Source organism: Ahaetulla prasina, chromosome 1 (assembly GCF_028640845.1).
Source record: "Ahaetulla prasina isolate Xishuangbanna chromosome 1, ASM2864084v1, whole genome shotgun sequence".
Taxonomy (NCBI): Eukaryota; Metazoa; Chordata; class Lepidosauria; order Squamata; family Colubridae; genus Ahaetulla; species Ahaetulla prasina.
The window spans coordinates 205835001-205852761 of record NC_080539.1 but is presented as its reverse complement, the minus strand read 5'-3'; the positions used below and the strand labels follow the sequence as shown (position 1 = coordinate 205852761).

The window sequence follows — 17761 nt, the reverse complement described above, 5'->3', positions numbered from 1 at the left end:
GACCTCGGATGGATGGAAGGCTTGAGCCAGTCAGGATCAAACTCCTGACAGTGAGCAGAGTTAGCCTATGCAATACTACATTCTAATCACTTCATTACCACGACTCTTTTTGGTATACCTTAACTACAGCTACTTCGACATTTCTCAATTTAAAGAGCTAAAGGACAAATGACAACATCAGAACCGATTGAAGCAGCCAAGGTCAAAGTCTGTGGGATACTGTCATTAAAGGCACTTATCAACAGTTTAAAAGAATAAAAGAATATATTAATAGAAGCAAAAGAGTGTCTCTGTAAGTTAATTATTATTTTTTTGCTTTTCTTCTCTTGCTCTTCTTGGTAGGGACAACTGTAACAGTTCAAAAGCTGTTCAAGAATCTGCCTGTAAGAAAACAGTTTTATTCTACAGATAAGAAATGTAAGGAAGAAATTAAAAAAACCCAGAAGATGTTGATGGCCTATGGCATTATAAAACCAGAACTGAGGATAATGTTTACACATAACAAGGTAAATCTAGTTTTGCTTTTCAGTAAAGAGCCCTGCCATAATCTCTGCATGGTTATCTCAAAGGCAAGAGTGACATCTATTGGGCAGATTAAATTAAAATATGTCATGCTCCTACTCTTGCAAAAATGCTTATTTTTATATAAATTTGTGTATGTTTAGTTTTGAAAATTTGAGGTAATATTCTTTAATGAAGAAGAAATATGTTCCTGGAAAGAACATTGATCATGTACATTTTGTTGTTGTTAGTTGCAAAGTTGTGTCCGACCCAACATGACCCCATGGACAACGTTCCTCCAAGCCTTCCTGTCCTCTACCATCCTCTGGAGTCCATTTAAACTCATGCCTACTGCTTCAGTGACTCCATCCAGCCACCTCATTCTCTGTCGTCCCATTCTTCTTTTGCCCTCAATCTATCCCAGCATTAGGCTCTTCTCCAGTGAGTCCTTCCTTCTCATTAGGTGGCCAAAGTATTTCAGTTTCATCTTCAGGATCTGGCCTTCTAAAGAGCAGTCAGAGTTGATCTCCTCTAGGACTGACTTGTTTGTTTGCCTTGCAATCCAAGGGACTCGCAGGAGTCTTCTCCAGCACCAGAGTTCAAAGGCCTCAATTCTTTGGTGCTCAGCCTTTCTTATGGTCCAACCTTCACAGCTATACATTGCAACTGGGAAAACCAGAGCCTTGACTATACGTACTTTTGTTGGCAGGGTGATGTCTCTGCTTTTTAGTACGCTGTCTAGATTTGCCATAGCTTTCCTCCCCGGGAGCAAGCGTCTTTTAATTTCTTGGCTGCAGTCCCCATCTGCGGTGATCTTGGAACCCAGGAAAATAAATGTACATGTACATTTACTGAGAGCTAAAGCAATGTTAGGGTTAATAAATCCAATTCACAATTGTTTAGAAATATTTGCTGCAATGGGAAGTTACCTCCCCGTCCCCCATCAAATTGCTTATTTTACTTTCAACTAATTTGTTCATGGTCCAGGTTGGTTTTGCGTAGCTCCATGGCATTGAGATGATACTGCAAAAAAAAAAAAAATTACACCTCTGAACCGAGGTGAAATCCAGCAGGTCCTGGAGAACCAGTAGCAGAAATTTTTGAGTAGTTGGAGAACCGGCAAATACCATATCTGGCTGGTCCACGAGCAGGGTGGGAATGGAGATTTTGCAATATCCTTCCCCTTGGAGTGGGGAGGGAATGGGGATTTTGTAGTTTCCTTCCCCTGCCACGCCCACCAAGCCATGCCCACAGAACCGGTAGTAAAAAAAGTTGAATTTCACCACTGCTCTGAACACAGTTAAAGGAAAAAATGACAAATATTTCTGTACATTGTTGGGGATATAACTTTCACTTTTTACTCAAGTTAGGGTCAAAATATAAGGTGCATTCATAGCCTTTAGGGTAAACTGGGTATAAAAACTTACAGTTCTTGAAAATCAAATGTAAAACACAAATATGTGTTTTTGGCCACAAATTTAGGAAGTGTGTAACATGCTACCAGGCAATGCTTGATCATCTTGTTTTTCTTCTTTTTTCCCCCCTGAATTTCTTGGAATGGGTCCAGACAACATAATCTTACATTTGTAGCCATTTCCTCTATTTTCACCAATACATCCTTTTTTTTTAAAAAAAATGGCTTCAGTTAAGGAGGAAATAAAATGTTTCTTGCCAATCCTGTAGAAGCAACTGAAGAATAGTGAGAAGATTTGGAATAGCAGCAAACATTTACTATTGAGAACTGTATTGTCATGAAATTGGAGATATTTTCACAGGTGGTGAATAATCAGATCTGAGCAAAAGGTCAAATTATTTTATCTAATAATTTAGATTCAGTACTAACAAATTGCAAAGTTATTGATAGCCCATTGCCCTTTTTTTATTGTTAATATGGTTATTGAAAGCATAGTTTTAAAACTTTAACACAAGAGGTCGCTCATTAGCTATGGCACTAATTGGAACTAAACAAAATAAATAGCCAGAATAGACCTTTAATTAACAAATTCATTTAATTATTATGGAGGGAGAGCCTTTGCATTCCGTGATTTTTAGTACCATCATTTTGTACAGATACAATAAACTGATCTGAATAAAAGATACAAGTTTTGGTTAAGTAAGAGCACATTTAGACTGCTCTTTACATTTTATGTTTCTTTTGTTCTAGTGCTCAGGTTTATATATTCTTTGTATATGCTTTTTTTCTCCCAAAGTTTGAAGGACATTGTCTTAGCTTTTCATTTTTTCTTCTTTAATGTAACACTTTTTGAGTGCATCTATACATTTATAGCATAGAAGATAAGATAAGATATAGGATATTATAAAAGACTGAAATTAGGCATCTAAATAAATAATCAGAGCAGTATGAAGGTGGACAATCTTGAAATGTTTTTGAAATTGGTAGCTTAGGAGTTTATTTTGATATAATGAAAAAAGTCTAGTTGCAATATAGGACTCTTGGCAGTCTGTTAGTCTGTGTACATTCTAATCCTGAATCCATTTTTTTTATGTAGAAAGAAGTGAAATACCATGTTTCCCTGAAAATAAGACCCTGTCTTATATTTTTTTGAACCCTGAAATAAGCACTTGGCCTTATTGCCATGCGCTCAAAAGCCCGATTGGGCTTATTATCAGGGGATCTCTTATTTTGGGGGAAACAGAGTAGCTGGTTGGAAATGAAAGAAAAATGTTAGACAAGATATTACGGTTATGTTTCTGAATCTGAAATTGTATTATAAGTGTCAAGTGCCAGGGAAATTAGGAGACCCAGCAGTTCTAATGGATATAAAGATTTGTTGCAAGCTTAAACTCTTCTGAACTAACAGTCAAAGCAATTTGGCAGTAGATAAGGAATTCAAGGTGGGCTGAACTTAGATCTCTTGTGGGCACAAAGGAATTCATGACTGATGATGCATTCGACTTCTCTCTCAGGCTCATCTCCTACAACAAGCCTTTGAATGTTTGAAACTTTGAATTAAATTTACCCTTTGAATGTTATTGTAAACTGTTTCATCATGTGGCAGAAAAGCCATTTGAAGTTTTACATATTATGAACATGTCTCTCAGTTTCTGATATACAGGCATGTATGCAGCCACAGAATTATCATGAACAAAACTGAGGTACTGGTGTAATATAGGGACGGGTAACAAGTCACTATCGCAGAAGTACGAAAGTATTTAGGGAAAATTATGGAATTGTGCTGGGGCAACTCATTGGACATTATATATTATATGATTGTACATATGCAGTACTCATGGATTGCCAACTGACAACAACAAAATGGAAAAATAGTGAACTAGGGAATGGAATGGATAGGAGCGTAATGTTGAATTGGACATAGCTGACTAGCTAAAAGCAGAGCCAACAGTAGTGGAATAAAGAGCCATCGAGTAGATGACTCTTCATAATTCCTCTCTGACAAGCTGCTTTTCAACTATTAGGAACATTTGGATTGACAGACACAGTGAGTTCCCTTCATCCTTTAGTGAAATAAATTTTAAATATAAGTATAAAGGTTTTTTTAAAAAAGGCATTAGGAAAAACAGCCAAAGAATCATTAGAACTTTGATTTTGGAAGGTTACAAATAGAGAGCCGGATGGCTTTGAAATAAAATTTTGGAAGGAAAATAAAAAAGAAAAGAAAACTTTTATTTTTAGTTTGTAAACTAAATTTTAATTTTTAATAAAATTACCAATAAAAAAGACATAGCTGACTATTTAATATAATCAGTCACACTTAGTGAGTTAGGTAGTCATCTAAATCTCCTAAATCTCCTAAATAGCGAATAGAGCGTGCCACACTTCATTGTTGCCTTGTATCTTGTTCTATTGTTCTAAAAATGGTTCTGAACTTTCCTCTTACATATAATGCTTTCATCACATGGTACATGATGTGACAAATTAATTTATGACATATTAACATATATTTGGCCTCTTTTGGAATCTTCAGGTATGTAATGTTTTATAGAAATTTGGCTGATGTGTTTATGGCTCTGTCGTTTCTGGAGATATATGTGGACTTTACAATAAATATGTATTTTCTGCAAACATATTAGGAACATGAGAATAAAACCAGAATGTTTATAAATGTTACTATTCCCTGTAATTGGAAGTTGGAGAAATATATTATTGTCATTGGTTGATTCCAGAAATCATATATGATCTCCTGTGGCTAGCCGCCTTCTCTAAGAGGTATTGAAATAATGCATAACTGTGGATTCTACCAATCACAGTTGGTAGAAATGTTTCCTTAGCTCTATTGCACTAAGAATAGTTAAGAACTCAAGGATACTCAAAACGGTCACTAGATTGATATTATTCCATATCTTCACCCCTGTTCCTATTCATTTCATTTCTGAAAACTTTTTATAGCACTGTGTGTGCTTTTATACCCTGCCCCCTTTTCCCCATAGATCAGGGCTGTCAAATTTGCGGCCCGCAGGCCAGATGAGTCACATGTTCGCCACACCCATGCCCAGTTTAGTGAAGAAAAAAGTCCCGATATGTCACATGATGCCGCTGTGATGCCGCGAGTTTGACACCCCTGCCATAGATTGACAAACTGTAACAGAATGCCCCTTGGCTTGCTTTCTTAGTCTTCTTGATATTTTCATATTATTGAACCTGAAAACTTGGGATATTTTTTTTTAAAGAACGTTTTGTTTTGTGTTAAATAATGGTTTGCTGAACAGACTACCCTTGAACTACTGCTATTTTGACACCCTAGATTAGGTTGTGTGTCATCTTTTTGTGAAGGTTTATTCTGCCAAGACATTCTTTGAATACTGATAATGTTGATACTCCTGCCAGTGTGGTTGTGTTAGAAAGAGGTATTTTTCCTCTTTCATCATCATGTTCCTTGAAAGCAAACGAATAATATAATGATCACAGAGAGGTCATTTCTTATCATTTTTATTATGTATTTTTTTTAGGTTTCTGTAATTGGAAGCAGAAAGGATTCTTGCCTGTTAATGAATGTAAAAAAAAAAATCCTACTATATTTTCACACCCTGGAAATTTTAGTTGGTTTTTGCTCTATGAAAGAGGTGACTTCTCGGAATCTGAATTCCCATTTGTGTTTGGGGAAAACAGTTTCAAATTCTCTGCCACTTAAAATATTTCAAATTAGTAAAATTACTAGTAACGATAGCAAGATTGATTGGGGACGCATGAGAATTGCTGCTTATATTGTGTAAGTGTGAAGCAAATTAGGATTAATGGCTTAATTCAGTCCATTCCAAAATGGGAGCTTATGGAAGGTTATTTGTACAACTGACTTGTCAGACTTTTTTCCTTTTGAAATGATATAACAAATTGAGATGGCAGTTTGTGGCTAACTATAACAACTGGATTTCTGATGTCATGTAGATATTTTAACAAGACGGAAATACCAGGATTTTTATCGCTTTCCACAGGGTCCTATTAAAATAGTGTTAATGGGAATGTTTTGCATGAAAAAAATGAGAGCACATATCTATGTGGAAAAGGAAAGAGGAAGCTTGTTTACTAGCATAGGAAAATCTTATTGATTAGTAAGTGTATGTGGAGAAGATGGACACCTGTCTACTAGGAAATGACTGAGACCAACTCATCTTACTGTCTCTCAGCTGTTAAATATTTAATGTAACAACAACACCCCCCACCAACAGGTTGAATGTGAAGTGTTGACCTAAAGGTGACATTTTTGTATCCTGTTACTATTCCTTCACTCATCTTGTTTCTCATCCATCACATTTTTCAAACGGCAGCATAGCATTTACAGCAGAAAATTATATTTGCTGCCTGCACATATAGTAGTAGGTTCAATGTAAAATGTGAAGATGTGTTTCTTCAGATCTTGCGGTTTATATAAATTATTTTAAAATCTTGTGGGAAAGAGCAAACGTCTTTGTCAAATATCATGGGAAAGAAATTTGTGGGCTTTTTTCATTTTTGTATTTGCCTACTCCTGTGTTTGGTGACACAAATATTAGTTGCTGAGCATTATACTGGGATGTCAGTCAATTTTTCTTTTTCGCATAGAAAAAGGCAAGAGAAAATATTCCTTTTTTTTATATTTCCTTCTTGGCTCTGATTAAGAATTGGCACTGATCAAGAACTGCCATTTGAATTTGAATTCCATTTGTATCATGTACAAATTGTCTTGGAGACATCTTCCATAGGACACAAGGGATTTTAATACCTGCCTTTTTTTTTTTTAGTCTTAACTGGTAGATGGGTGCAAAGAGAGACAGAGATGATGCTTAGAGGCAGAAGCTTTGAGAGTGATGAGTGGTATACTCTGTCACCTTCCTGCCCTCAGACAAAATGCTAGATTGGAGATCTGGAAAGGGAGAACATGCAGGCCAGCGTATTTTCTAATACTTTGCCAGGAAACTCCAAGAAGTGAAGTGACAGAATTTCTTAAGAGCGTAGAGTATTAGAAGACAAAGACTGTATATGGTCAGAGGGACATGACATGCTTACATCTCTATGTTATATAACGCTGCCGAAAGTCTCCTTATACGGGAAATTTGCATACAGTATACATACATGCATACATACATACAGTGGTAATAAGAGCTACAAAGTGGTTATTCTACTCTGTGTATATTGCATTTACAAATTCAGTGGAATGATTCTCCTGCACTCTGCTGTAACCTATTTGTGGGATTCCATATGAATAAATAACGTGTTTTTAGCTCAAAAGTGGATGTCACTTGGATAGAATATAGTGAGTGGTTTGGGGGAAAATATTGCAAGGTTATCTGAAAATGTTTTCAATTTGTGGAATCCCAAGAAAACGAGTAGGGTTTTTTGTAATATTAGCTCTACTTTTTGGGGTGGGGTGGGCGGATCCATGTTCTGCTTGGCTCCTTCTGGTAACTAGGAGGAGATTTCCAGTTGGATACAGTATATGAAAAGTGCTTTCTACCTTGATGGAAGCAATTGTGTATCTACTCCTGAAGGTAGTTCTGAATCCAACCATGTTAGATAACTTTGTCCTGTCCTCAGGCTGCCCTTTTTGGAAGAAGCTTTGTAGAATGCAGTGGGGCTTACAGAGCCCTAGATGAAGCAGAATAACTTAATTCCTCCTATTAGGTTCAAACCTAATAGATTTCCAAATAGTGTTAAATATCATCAGCCGTCATATCCTTCTGGACCAGGGGTCACCAACCTTTCAGATCTCAGGGACCACTAAATTCATAATTTTAAATCCCGTGGACCACTAATATGATCTGCTTAATGACTGGCTGGCTGGGTGTGGCTAAGTGGTCATGTGACTGGGTGGGCATGGCCAACTTGATGTCACTTATGTTGAGGGGCGCCTCGCTGGCCTCTACTCACCCTGCCCCCCCCAGCCACTGCTCGCCTGCTTGCCAGGGCTCTTTAGTGCCCCAACAAGAAGCAGTTGTTGGAGCAAAGCAGCCACCATGAGAAAGAGTGAGCAAAAGAGCTCAGTTCAAATTGGATCTGACCGAGAAGGAGGTTCAGCAGAAGCACCTCACTGAGGACTGCAAGCATAGGCTTTCCAAGCAGAGGGAAGACCTCCAGGAGTGCAAGGCCAGGTACCGGCACCTGCATGCTCAGCAGGCTGAGATGGTCAGTCAGTTCCAGGCCATGATGCAGTCCCACTGGAACAAGGCCCTCCAGCTCTTCGCCACCAGCGGCAGTTCCCTCCGGCCTTTGACCAAAGCCCCACACCAGGAGGCTGAATCAGACCCCAAGTCAGAATTTCTGTCCCCCTCTGACCCACAGAAGAAGACCCCAAAGGGGGAGACTCTGTAGCAACACAAAGTTCATTGCATGTATCTGGCCCAAGGGCCATAGTTTGAGGACTCCTGATTTAGTGCAATATAAAAATGCAAATAATTTTTCTGCGGACCACCAAAATTTTCTCACGGACCACCAGTGGCCCACGGACTACCTATTGGTGACTGCTGTTCTGGACTGTACAGGAAGTGAGTGTGCTCTTTATGGTGTTTCTGAGTAGAGAGTTTCAGTCCATAGTTACAGGAGAGGAATACTCATAGTTGTTCCTGTGTAAATTATCTCAAGGGTTGACTATCCATATTATTTTAACATCTGTATGTAACTGCTAGAGATGTCCATCCATTGATTTTGGATGAAGCATTATATTTTATGTTAATATCTAGTTATACCCTGTCACTTCACACCAGCAATAACATAGTGGAGGTCCTTACTCAATATACAGAAGCTATAAGAGACTGGATGAGATGAGAACAAACGAATAACTTTTTACAGAACAAACCTGCAATTTGTATTTTCTGGGTTTCACTTTTTTTTCATGTCAATGTTGTTTTATTCTGCTTCCTCTGCTATGGAAAAGGGGAATCTTAATTTTTAGTAGGATGTGATTGTCTTTTGCTTATCTTTGCTAGGAATATTCATGAAGTGGCTCAGCAGTCTGCACTCCTTTGGGCTTTGGATCTGTAGTGGTCTCTTTCACTAGCCATCTCATCTGTCCAAATCTTTTCTGTCATCTGCTTCTCCAGAATACCTCCCCTTTCAAAAGAAGGGTTCAGATGAGCAAGGAGAAATCTGAGTCTGCCAGTCCTGGCAGAATCTGTTCTTAGCACTGACAGTGGGAAAATCCAGTAGGAAAATTAATTTTCAAATCCTGCAGATTTATTATTGTCCCAGTTGATAGCACCCTGTGCTGTGATTTGAGATTTGTAACACAAGGTATGCTAAGAAACAACACATTTTTTTAAAAAAAAGTGGCTTGTTAATTGAGGACACTGAATTCATCTATGGAATTTACAAGTACTTTGCAGTACTTCTATGGATCCAAACAACTCCTGATGATAGTATTATTTTTCACCAGGCATTAGCTTTCAGTGGTACACATGGTCTCATCTGCTTGCAAATTTTTAACACAAGTTTCTAAAATTAGTACTTTTAAAACAGTTATGTCCATCTGGCAATCTGTGGATTAGATCTGGCCTCTTAAGCAATCTTTCTGGACTAGAAGTGGCTTTCTTACATTAAAAAAAAGTGAGATATTTTTACTCTGGAGTACATTGCAAAATGAGTTGAGTTAGGATTAAAACCTTAATGGCTATGTTCTACTTAGTGCCAAGCAAAAAAAAAATTAAGAACCTTTTCAAGAAATCAGAATTGTACAGTATGAATATATCCATTCAAATGTGACCCATTTTTGTGTCAACAGTGAGGAAAACCAGGAAGCTATGCTTAGGCATCTGTTCTGTTTCATCCAAGCTAGGAACTATGATTACTAGACTCCCCCAACACATCAGTTTCATAAACCAGCTGTCAATTCTGATTAACTAAATTAGGATTTATATTTTAGCATGATACACAGATGTTGTTAATATCTATTGGATTACCTCTTGAAATATTCACTGGGCTTCCTATGAAACAAAATGAATGCAGAAAATAGCTTCTTTTCTGGAATGCTTAAGTTTTAGAAGGTCAAGGAATACACTGGACATTTGATGAGCCAGGCTCTATATTCCAATAATAAAAATGGGTGGCCTAAGTCATAAACATAATTAGATTTCATTTTAATTTTATTTAACATAATATGGTTGGGGGCCCATTTGTGCTGAAAGCAAGCGCTGAAGCACTACATGTCCTGCTACTACCCCGTACCCCAGGTTGACTCTGGGTATCTGGGTTGTGTGTTTGGGATGGAGGACACCACCCACCCTCCCAGATAAAGGAAGCAGGAGGCCAGGGTAAATAACTGGAGGATTGGGGTGGGTTGTTACATCTAAGTGGTGATGAATAGGGGACATTTAAATAAGAGCCAGAGGATGGGTTTTACCTGGGGAAGATGCCCCCAATGCTTAATACCAGTGGCTGTTCTGGCCCACTTTGTAAACAGTCAGTTCTTATAATCTTCAATGAAACAGAGAAGGCAAGATATATTTGGCTAGCTTTCACTAAACCTAAGATGGTCTGTATGTAATAGTATATTTTGATAGCGTACTTTTGCAGTGTCATCATACTGCCTAGAGTCAGATTCATTCTTGGCTCATCATGTTCCCCAGATTTATATGACCTAGAAAATACGGGGGTGTATGACAATGTATTTATAGCATAATCTTCAGAGTATAATCAAGGCTATAAATCAAACAGTTCAGGAAACCTGTTGTGAGATAGAATGAAAAATCATAAATGTACTGCAGTACTTTATCAACACTTTAAAAATTCAGTAAGACTATGAATCTTAATTAGAAATGATACCAATCTAGGATTAAAAAGTAAACATAAATGCCTAGGACATTAACTGCATTTGTTCTCTGAGCTTTGTATTTAGCAGGTTGTCGTGCTCCAGAGTTGGTCTGCTTGCTGTTTCTCACTGTGAATTGTATCACATGCATCTTAATTTACATGCAATCTAGATGATTAAACTAATTTAACAAAATGTTTAATTACTAAGATTTTTAATTCCATAGCTTAATCCATGATTATTTTTATCCCAAACAAGTACTTCCGTTGTTACAAGATTGCAAGACTTTATGATTTTCTTTCTGGCATAATTATATTACATCTCAATTTTAAAGTGTGTAGATTGTATATCCCTAATAATTAATCAATTAAAGATTCATTAATCAAATTATATATAGAAGATTTTGCATATGCAGGAACCTTACTGCAACTCAGATGGATTTAGTAGGCGTTCTCTGGTATAGAAGGAAAATCCAGTGATTCTGAAACCCATCCATTCATTCATTGCTCTAAAGTTGATGTCAGCTCTTAACAACTACATAGATTTTCTCCAGTCTGATTCTTCAGATCTTCCATAGTTGCACCCATTGATGCTGTAACGAAGTCCATCTACCTTGCTAGTGATTATCTTCTTCTGATTCTGTTTCCTACCACTTCCATCGCTCTGTCGGTTTCTTCAAAAAAATGGTCTTCACATAATGTGTCCAAAGTGTGCTAATTTGAGGCTTGAATGAGAATTCTGAATTGATTTATTTGATGATCCACTTGAGAGTTTTGATTATCCATAATATTCTCAAGAAACGTTCCCAGCATCAAAACTGTTTCTATCCTCTTTTTCAACTTACACTTCCATAATGTTGTGGGAAAACCATTGCTTTCATGATCCTGATCTCAGCATTTGAATGTCTTTTCCAAGGCCCTCATGGCTACTCTATTAAGTGTTAATCGGCAGAGTATTTCTTAAGTGCTAGTTCCTTTCTGTTAATATTTAATCATAAAAGGGAGAACCCAGATGCTACAACTTCTGTCAATTCTAAGCCTGGTTTCTGGGCCTGTTGTCTTCTTTATATTTAATGTTAATCCATTTTTTTCACTGTATTCCTTGACTTTCATTACTAAAGCTTGCAAATAATTTGCATTTTCAACTATTAGAATAGTGTCATGAGCATAGCATTGGTTATTGATATTTGATTCAATCCCAATCTTTATTATCAGTGCACAACATATGTACAATGAGATTGGTTGAGGTCCCTCAGTGCACCCACCCCCAACACAATATAACTCACAGTGAAGACAGAAAATCCCTCACCCAATAAATCATATTAACGAAACACCCAGTCGTATTGCACCAGTGTGAACATGTTACTCATTGCGCCGGCCCTGCAGTCCATCATACTACATAGTTATTATGTTATTTCTCCTTCAGGAGTCTTTCAGCCCACAAATAAAAACTGTTCTTCAGCCTGTTTGTGCGGCTGGCTATACTTCTTTATCTCCTTCCCAATGGTAGTAGGGTAAAGAAGTGATGACCAGGGTGAGAGTCGTCCCTGAGAATTTTCCTCATTCTAAGACAACGATACAGTTATTTTTCCTCCAATTTAAAACTATATTCATCTTCTTTTAATGCAAATTCCCTCAATATGTATTCTGCATATAGAATGAGTAAGAGGAGAGTTTATTCTTAGTCGTTTCTGACCTGAATCCAGTCTGTTTTTCTATGTTCTGTGTAGAACATAGAACATATGTTTTAACACACACCCAAATTTTCACTCTCTTTTAGGGGGGGAAAGTGTGCTTTATACTCTGAAAAATACCATTCATTTTTGCTGGACTATTATAGTAAAATTTATCTCAGTTTGAAAATGACTAGGATTCTGTAGTAATTCAAGTACTAGAATTAGGTGAGATTTCTATCTGCATACATTTTACCATGTGTGCAATACTAGCATTCAACTGTTCGGTTTCCAATTTTATTAATTACTGTTTTGTAATGAATGTATTGAAGTAATGAATGTATTGACTAACTTCTTTCTCAAGTCGTACTGATGGTATTGTGAATCAAAAAGCCAACATCGTTGTAGATGTTTTTAAGGGTTATACAATTGGGTATTTGTAGACTTCCCAGTTGTTAAAAATCTGTCACTAGACAACAAAATAGGTAAGGAACTCTAGACAAGACAGACCAGTTGCTACACAATATATACCAAAGGAACAACAGCATATGCTGTACTCAAAAGACAGTACATGTGTTTAGGAACAGAATGTTAAAAACCCAGGACGAGTGTGCCATTCCATACCTATGTTTGTGAGTAGATCTTCTTCGTGTATGTGTATTTAATGTTATAAATTTGGCTTTCAGACAATCATATGGCAGAAGAACAGGGTACTAGATCATAAGATGGCTTTCATGGAAGTAGTGGGACCTGCTGTTATGAAGAACATGGAACCTTTTCAGCAGCACCGTGAAGATCTGGAGTTAAGTTTCTAAGCCTTTACATAAATTACTTATTCCCTGTATTATTTCAACTTAATATTATTTACATCTCATTTGTTGTCATTTGAATTTTTCTCTGAGTAATGGTTTGACAATAACATAAACATTTAAACATCCATATTTTAATAAATTTTCTGAAAACATATTAATCAAAAAATCCCTCAGAGAATGTAGCAGAATAATCCCAAAAATCCTGTCTTTATTTTTTTTATCTGTGCCACTGCTGTGCTATATTATTTTTAAGTTCTTAAATTGCTTGAATCCGAGTCATCTGAAGCATGGGTCACCAACCTTTCAGACCTCAGGGACCACTAAATTCATAATTTTAAATCCCGCAGACCACTAATATGAACTTTTTAAAAAGATAAATAGCATTTAGTGCAATATAAAAAATGCAAATAATTTTTCTGTGGACCACCAAAATTTTCTCATCATCATTTGGTGACCACTGATCTGAAGGAATGCTTCCTAATCTATGATCGTTCCTCATCCCCTAGATATAATTGAAGTTGCAATGGGTTTAATTCTCAGTATCTTGGCCTTTTACTTTTTAAATTATTTTACTTCTATATTTGCATTATAGAACATAAAATAACAGAGTTGGAGGGGATTTTGGAGATCCTAATCCAACCCCTTGCCCACAGTCCACACCCATTCTATACTATTTCAGACTTTCTTTGGGCGCGATGGAATGGATGCACGTGTCCTCACATCTGTTGATAATCTGTTGATTATCTCTTCCAGGATCTTCCCAGGTATTGATGTCAGGCTGATTGATTAGTTGCAGTGGACTTAGTTCTCAGCAATTCAGCCTGTTCTTTTTTTTTAAAAAAATGTACTTTTATTAAGTATTTTGCTTATAATAGTAAAATCTAGTACAAGCTAAACTTTTAAAAAGAGAAGAAAATAGAATGAAAGGTGCAAAAAGAAGAAATGAAAGAGACAGAGCGAGGAGAAAAAAGTAAGATATAATTTAGAAAAGAAATATGTACAAAAGTGATTTCCAAACTTCATCACAAGTATAACACATTTAGTGATTCTTCACCCCCTCTAATGTTACAAATACTCTTTTCATCCTATATTCCATCTCTTATCAATAAACAAATCCACAAAGCATCCTCTTTAGTACTGGTGTCAGCAGAAAGTCCATAAAAAGTAACAATATATAACCCAACTTTATATTCCTTTCTCTTAACTTCTCATACTTAATCTTTTGTTCATTCAAATATTGTCAGCTATGATGACCATTCCAGAACTTACTTTCTTGTAAGTTCTTTAAGAGAATAGGATAATGGGTATGTAAGTACAGTATGTATTTATTCTTAATACTGAGTAAAGTACAGTATATTAAGAATATACAACTTGAGAAACTTATTATATATTCACATAACTATGGGTGTATTTTGCTATATTTGGAAAACTAGTTTTCCAAATATAGCAAATATGCTTATTTGAAATGATGCACAGAAAAGGCTTATTTTGTTGTCGCTGCTGTTTAAAAAGAAAACTGCAAAGGAAGTGAGCCAAAATAAATTCATTGCTGGATAAATAACAGATCAAATAAACTAAAGTTGGCATGGATGGATTAGGTCTCTTCAAAGTCCCTTCCAACGGTTTGATTCTGTGTTCTATAAGTAATAACTGAAAAGTAAAATATTACATGGGAAATTATTGAAAAAACTATTTACCTATCTATTTATATACCAATATTTACCAATTTATCACATGTACCAAAATGACTTGATTTTTGTTAAAGGTTCTGTGTGATTCAGTGTTATTTAATAATCATTTAATGATATTCATTATCATTATAGATCTATTTCAGTGGCTTTGTTCCAAGGCCTGATTCAGATAGAGGTTTGACAGGTCATTCGAACTCAGAAAAAAGTTACATTTTTATAAACAGCCGACCAGTGTATCAAAAAGAAATTCTCAAGGTACTGCCTTTTCAATCCTATTTCTGTGATTTATAAAACATTGTTTAAATTAAATTAATGCAGACTTGAACTCAAGTTTTAACTTTGTACTTTAGAATGCAAGCTTATATCAGAAGTTGTTTTGAACTTCCCTTCAATTTTAGAATTTTATTCCACTGTAGCATGGGATAGAGACAGTGATGTTGTTAACTTTCTGAGCAGTTTGACAAACTGGTTGTTGAAAGAAATCATTAGGGCAGAGAATCGGTTGTTAAATTACTTGAATTCCACCACTGGATAGAGATGACAGTTCTTAATTGTTGGAAATAGTTATCTAGGTCCTCCTCTTTTTTAACCTAAGATAAAATTAAAAGTTCCCATATTGAAAATATTTTTTTCAAATAAAGCTTGTTCCTCAGTAATTACTAATGAGCAGTAATTTGCCATTTTTAACACAGGGAAGTACTGCATCAGCATCAGTGATGGGTTTCAAAAAATTTTACTACTGGTTCTGTGGGTGTGGCTTGGTGGGCATGGCATGGCTTGGGCGTGGCAGGGGAAGGATACTGTAAAATCTCCATTCCCATCCCACTCCAGGGGAAACATGCTGTAAAATCTCCATTCCCTCCCGAATCCAGGGGAAGGTTACTACAAAATCCCCATTTCCTCCGAATCAGCTGGGACTCGGGAGGCAGAGAATAGATGGGGCCAGGGTCAGTCAGAGGTTGTATTTACCGGATCTCCGAACTACTCAAAATTTCCGCTACCAGTTCCCCAGAATTGGTCAGAACTTGCTGAAACCCAGCTCTGATTAGCCTGCATTTAGAACATACCAGGTGAAATAGTATTACATTCTGGTAAATCACACTTTACCAGCAACAAAGTTCCATTGCATCAATTTTATGTAGTTGCAGCCTAATAAAAGCTGCTATTTCTTTCCTCAACCCAGTTATGTGACTATAATTATTTCTATATATACTTAAAGATATAAATAAACAATATAATATGGAATCCAGTATCCTAGAAGCAAAGATCTGCTATAACACTTTGTAAGGTCGTCTGGAGCAGTTTTATAAAGGAAAAGTTACTATAGAGAAAAGAAATATTCCCTACACAGTTTCTTTGATGAAAAGTAATCCATTAGATTCTAGCAATAATTTGGTATTGTATTTAATTTAAAGTTAGAAATATTGAGTAATTTTGTTCTTTTTTAATGAATATTTTAGCTTGTTCAACAGTACTATAGCAAGGATTTTAATCGTTTGTTCCCGATATTCTTTCTCAACATTACTATTCCTCCATCTGCTGTGGATGTCAATTTACTACCAGATAAATCTCAAGTATTAGTACATAATAAGGTAGAGTCTTTAAGTCTTTTTCTCCTTCATAATATGTAATTGGATACTAGAGATTTTACTATGATGCTGCAGTAAAATAATTATTTCTGAGCATGTGTTCTTTTAATATTGCTTGGATTTTTAAAAAGAGCAAAATTCTTGTGGCCTGAGGATAAATAAATTGTTCTGCAACAATAAATAATATATTTTTATTGTATTTTTTTATATTTTAGGAATCTATTTGTCTTGCTATTGAAGAGAGTTTGATATCATTATATGGACCATTAAATAGCTCTGTGTCTAATGAAATGAATACAACCAACAATACCTCAAAAGATATTAATGAAGCTGAACAAGAAGTTATAAACAAATCTTGTACAAGAATAAATACACTTGCTTGTACTTCACAATATTCACTTAGTAATGACATACAAAATGCAAATGTACAGGAAAACAGATTAGTTGGCAATCAGAGAATATATAATCATTATTCTCGTGATACGTCTACTGAAATTGAAATACCTGATAATGAAATCGTTGGATATGATCAATTTCAGGATGACCAACCAAATAATGTACTTTGTCAAGATCAACAGAATAAGACAGTATTTAATCTAGATGATAATACTGCAATTCAGTGTGAAAATAGCATGGATAGTGATTCAAGAAATTACCGTTTTCAAGAGGAAAAAGAAGGAGCCAAAACCTCTGCAGATTCATCCGAAATCACTGCTGATAAATGGAGTCTGGGAAATGCATTTAAAAATTCCAGAGCAGAAAATCTGGAACCTGTTCAGATTTTAATTCCAAATGTGGATGAAGTAAGAACTCAAAAGAGTGGCCTAGCAAAACTCCGAGAAGAAAGTAACAATCAAATTGTTAAAAAAACAAATGTGATAAAAGATAAAATGGGTCAGATTACAGCCTATGATTTAATTAGTAATAAGGTTATCAGGAAATCCATGTCAGCATTCGAACTTTTTGTTCAAGACTATTCTCCTGATTCATTGAGTGAAATTACCAAATTAAACTCAGAAAAACTACTGCTGAAAATGGAAGCAGTGTGGAACTCATTGAATGAAGAAGAAAAAAAGAAGTAAGATTGTTAAACTTAATTCTGTAATATGCATGTTAATCTGTCAGATACATGGCAACAATAAGCATAGTGAAACTTTAGGTCTACTTAGGGACCAATTAAGTTGTCAGTTTAAAATGAACTAGATATAAATCCAACAACTAAAAAAATACTTTCTTTGAGTTTGGCAAGATGTGTTTTTTGATAAGTGTGGCTGCAATTACAATTCAATTTAATACCTTT

The 17761-nt window shown here is 35.9% G+C and overlaps 1 protein-coding gene across 10 annotated transcripts in view; it reads left to right on the top strand.

Moving 5' to 3' along the window:
* PMS1 (PMS1 homolog 1, mismatch repair system component) overlaps positions 1-17761 on the top strand; it is a 41066-nt gene that overhangs the window by 15703 nt on the left and 7602 nt on the right. For 9 of the 10 annotated variants that reach the window (XM_058188723.1, XM_058188732.1, XM_058188710.1 and 6 more), the window contains 5 exons: positions 343-506; positions 13056-13172; positions 15005-15127; positions 16333-16464; positions 16677-17539. In XM_058188723.1, coding sequence (XP_058044706.1) covers positions 343-506; positions 13056-13172; positions 15005-15127; positions 16333-16464; positions 16677-17539 — 1399 coding nt within the window. Of the gene's footprint in view, positions 1-342; positions 507-13055; positions 13173-15004; positions 15128-16332; positions 16465-16676; positions 17540-17761 lie in introns of those variants that run through there. The other variant, XM_058188749.1, reaches the window with a different exon arrangement.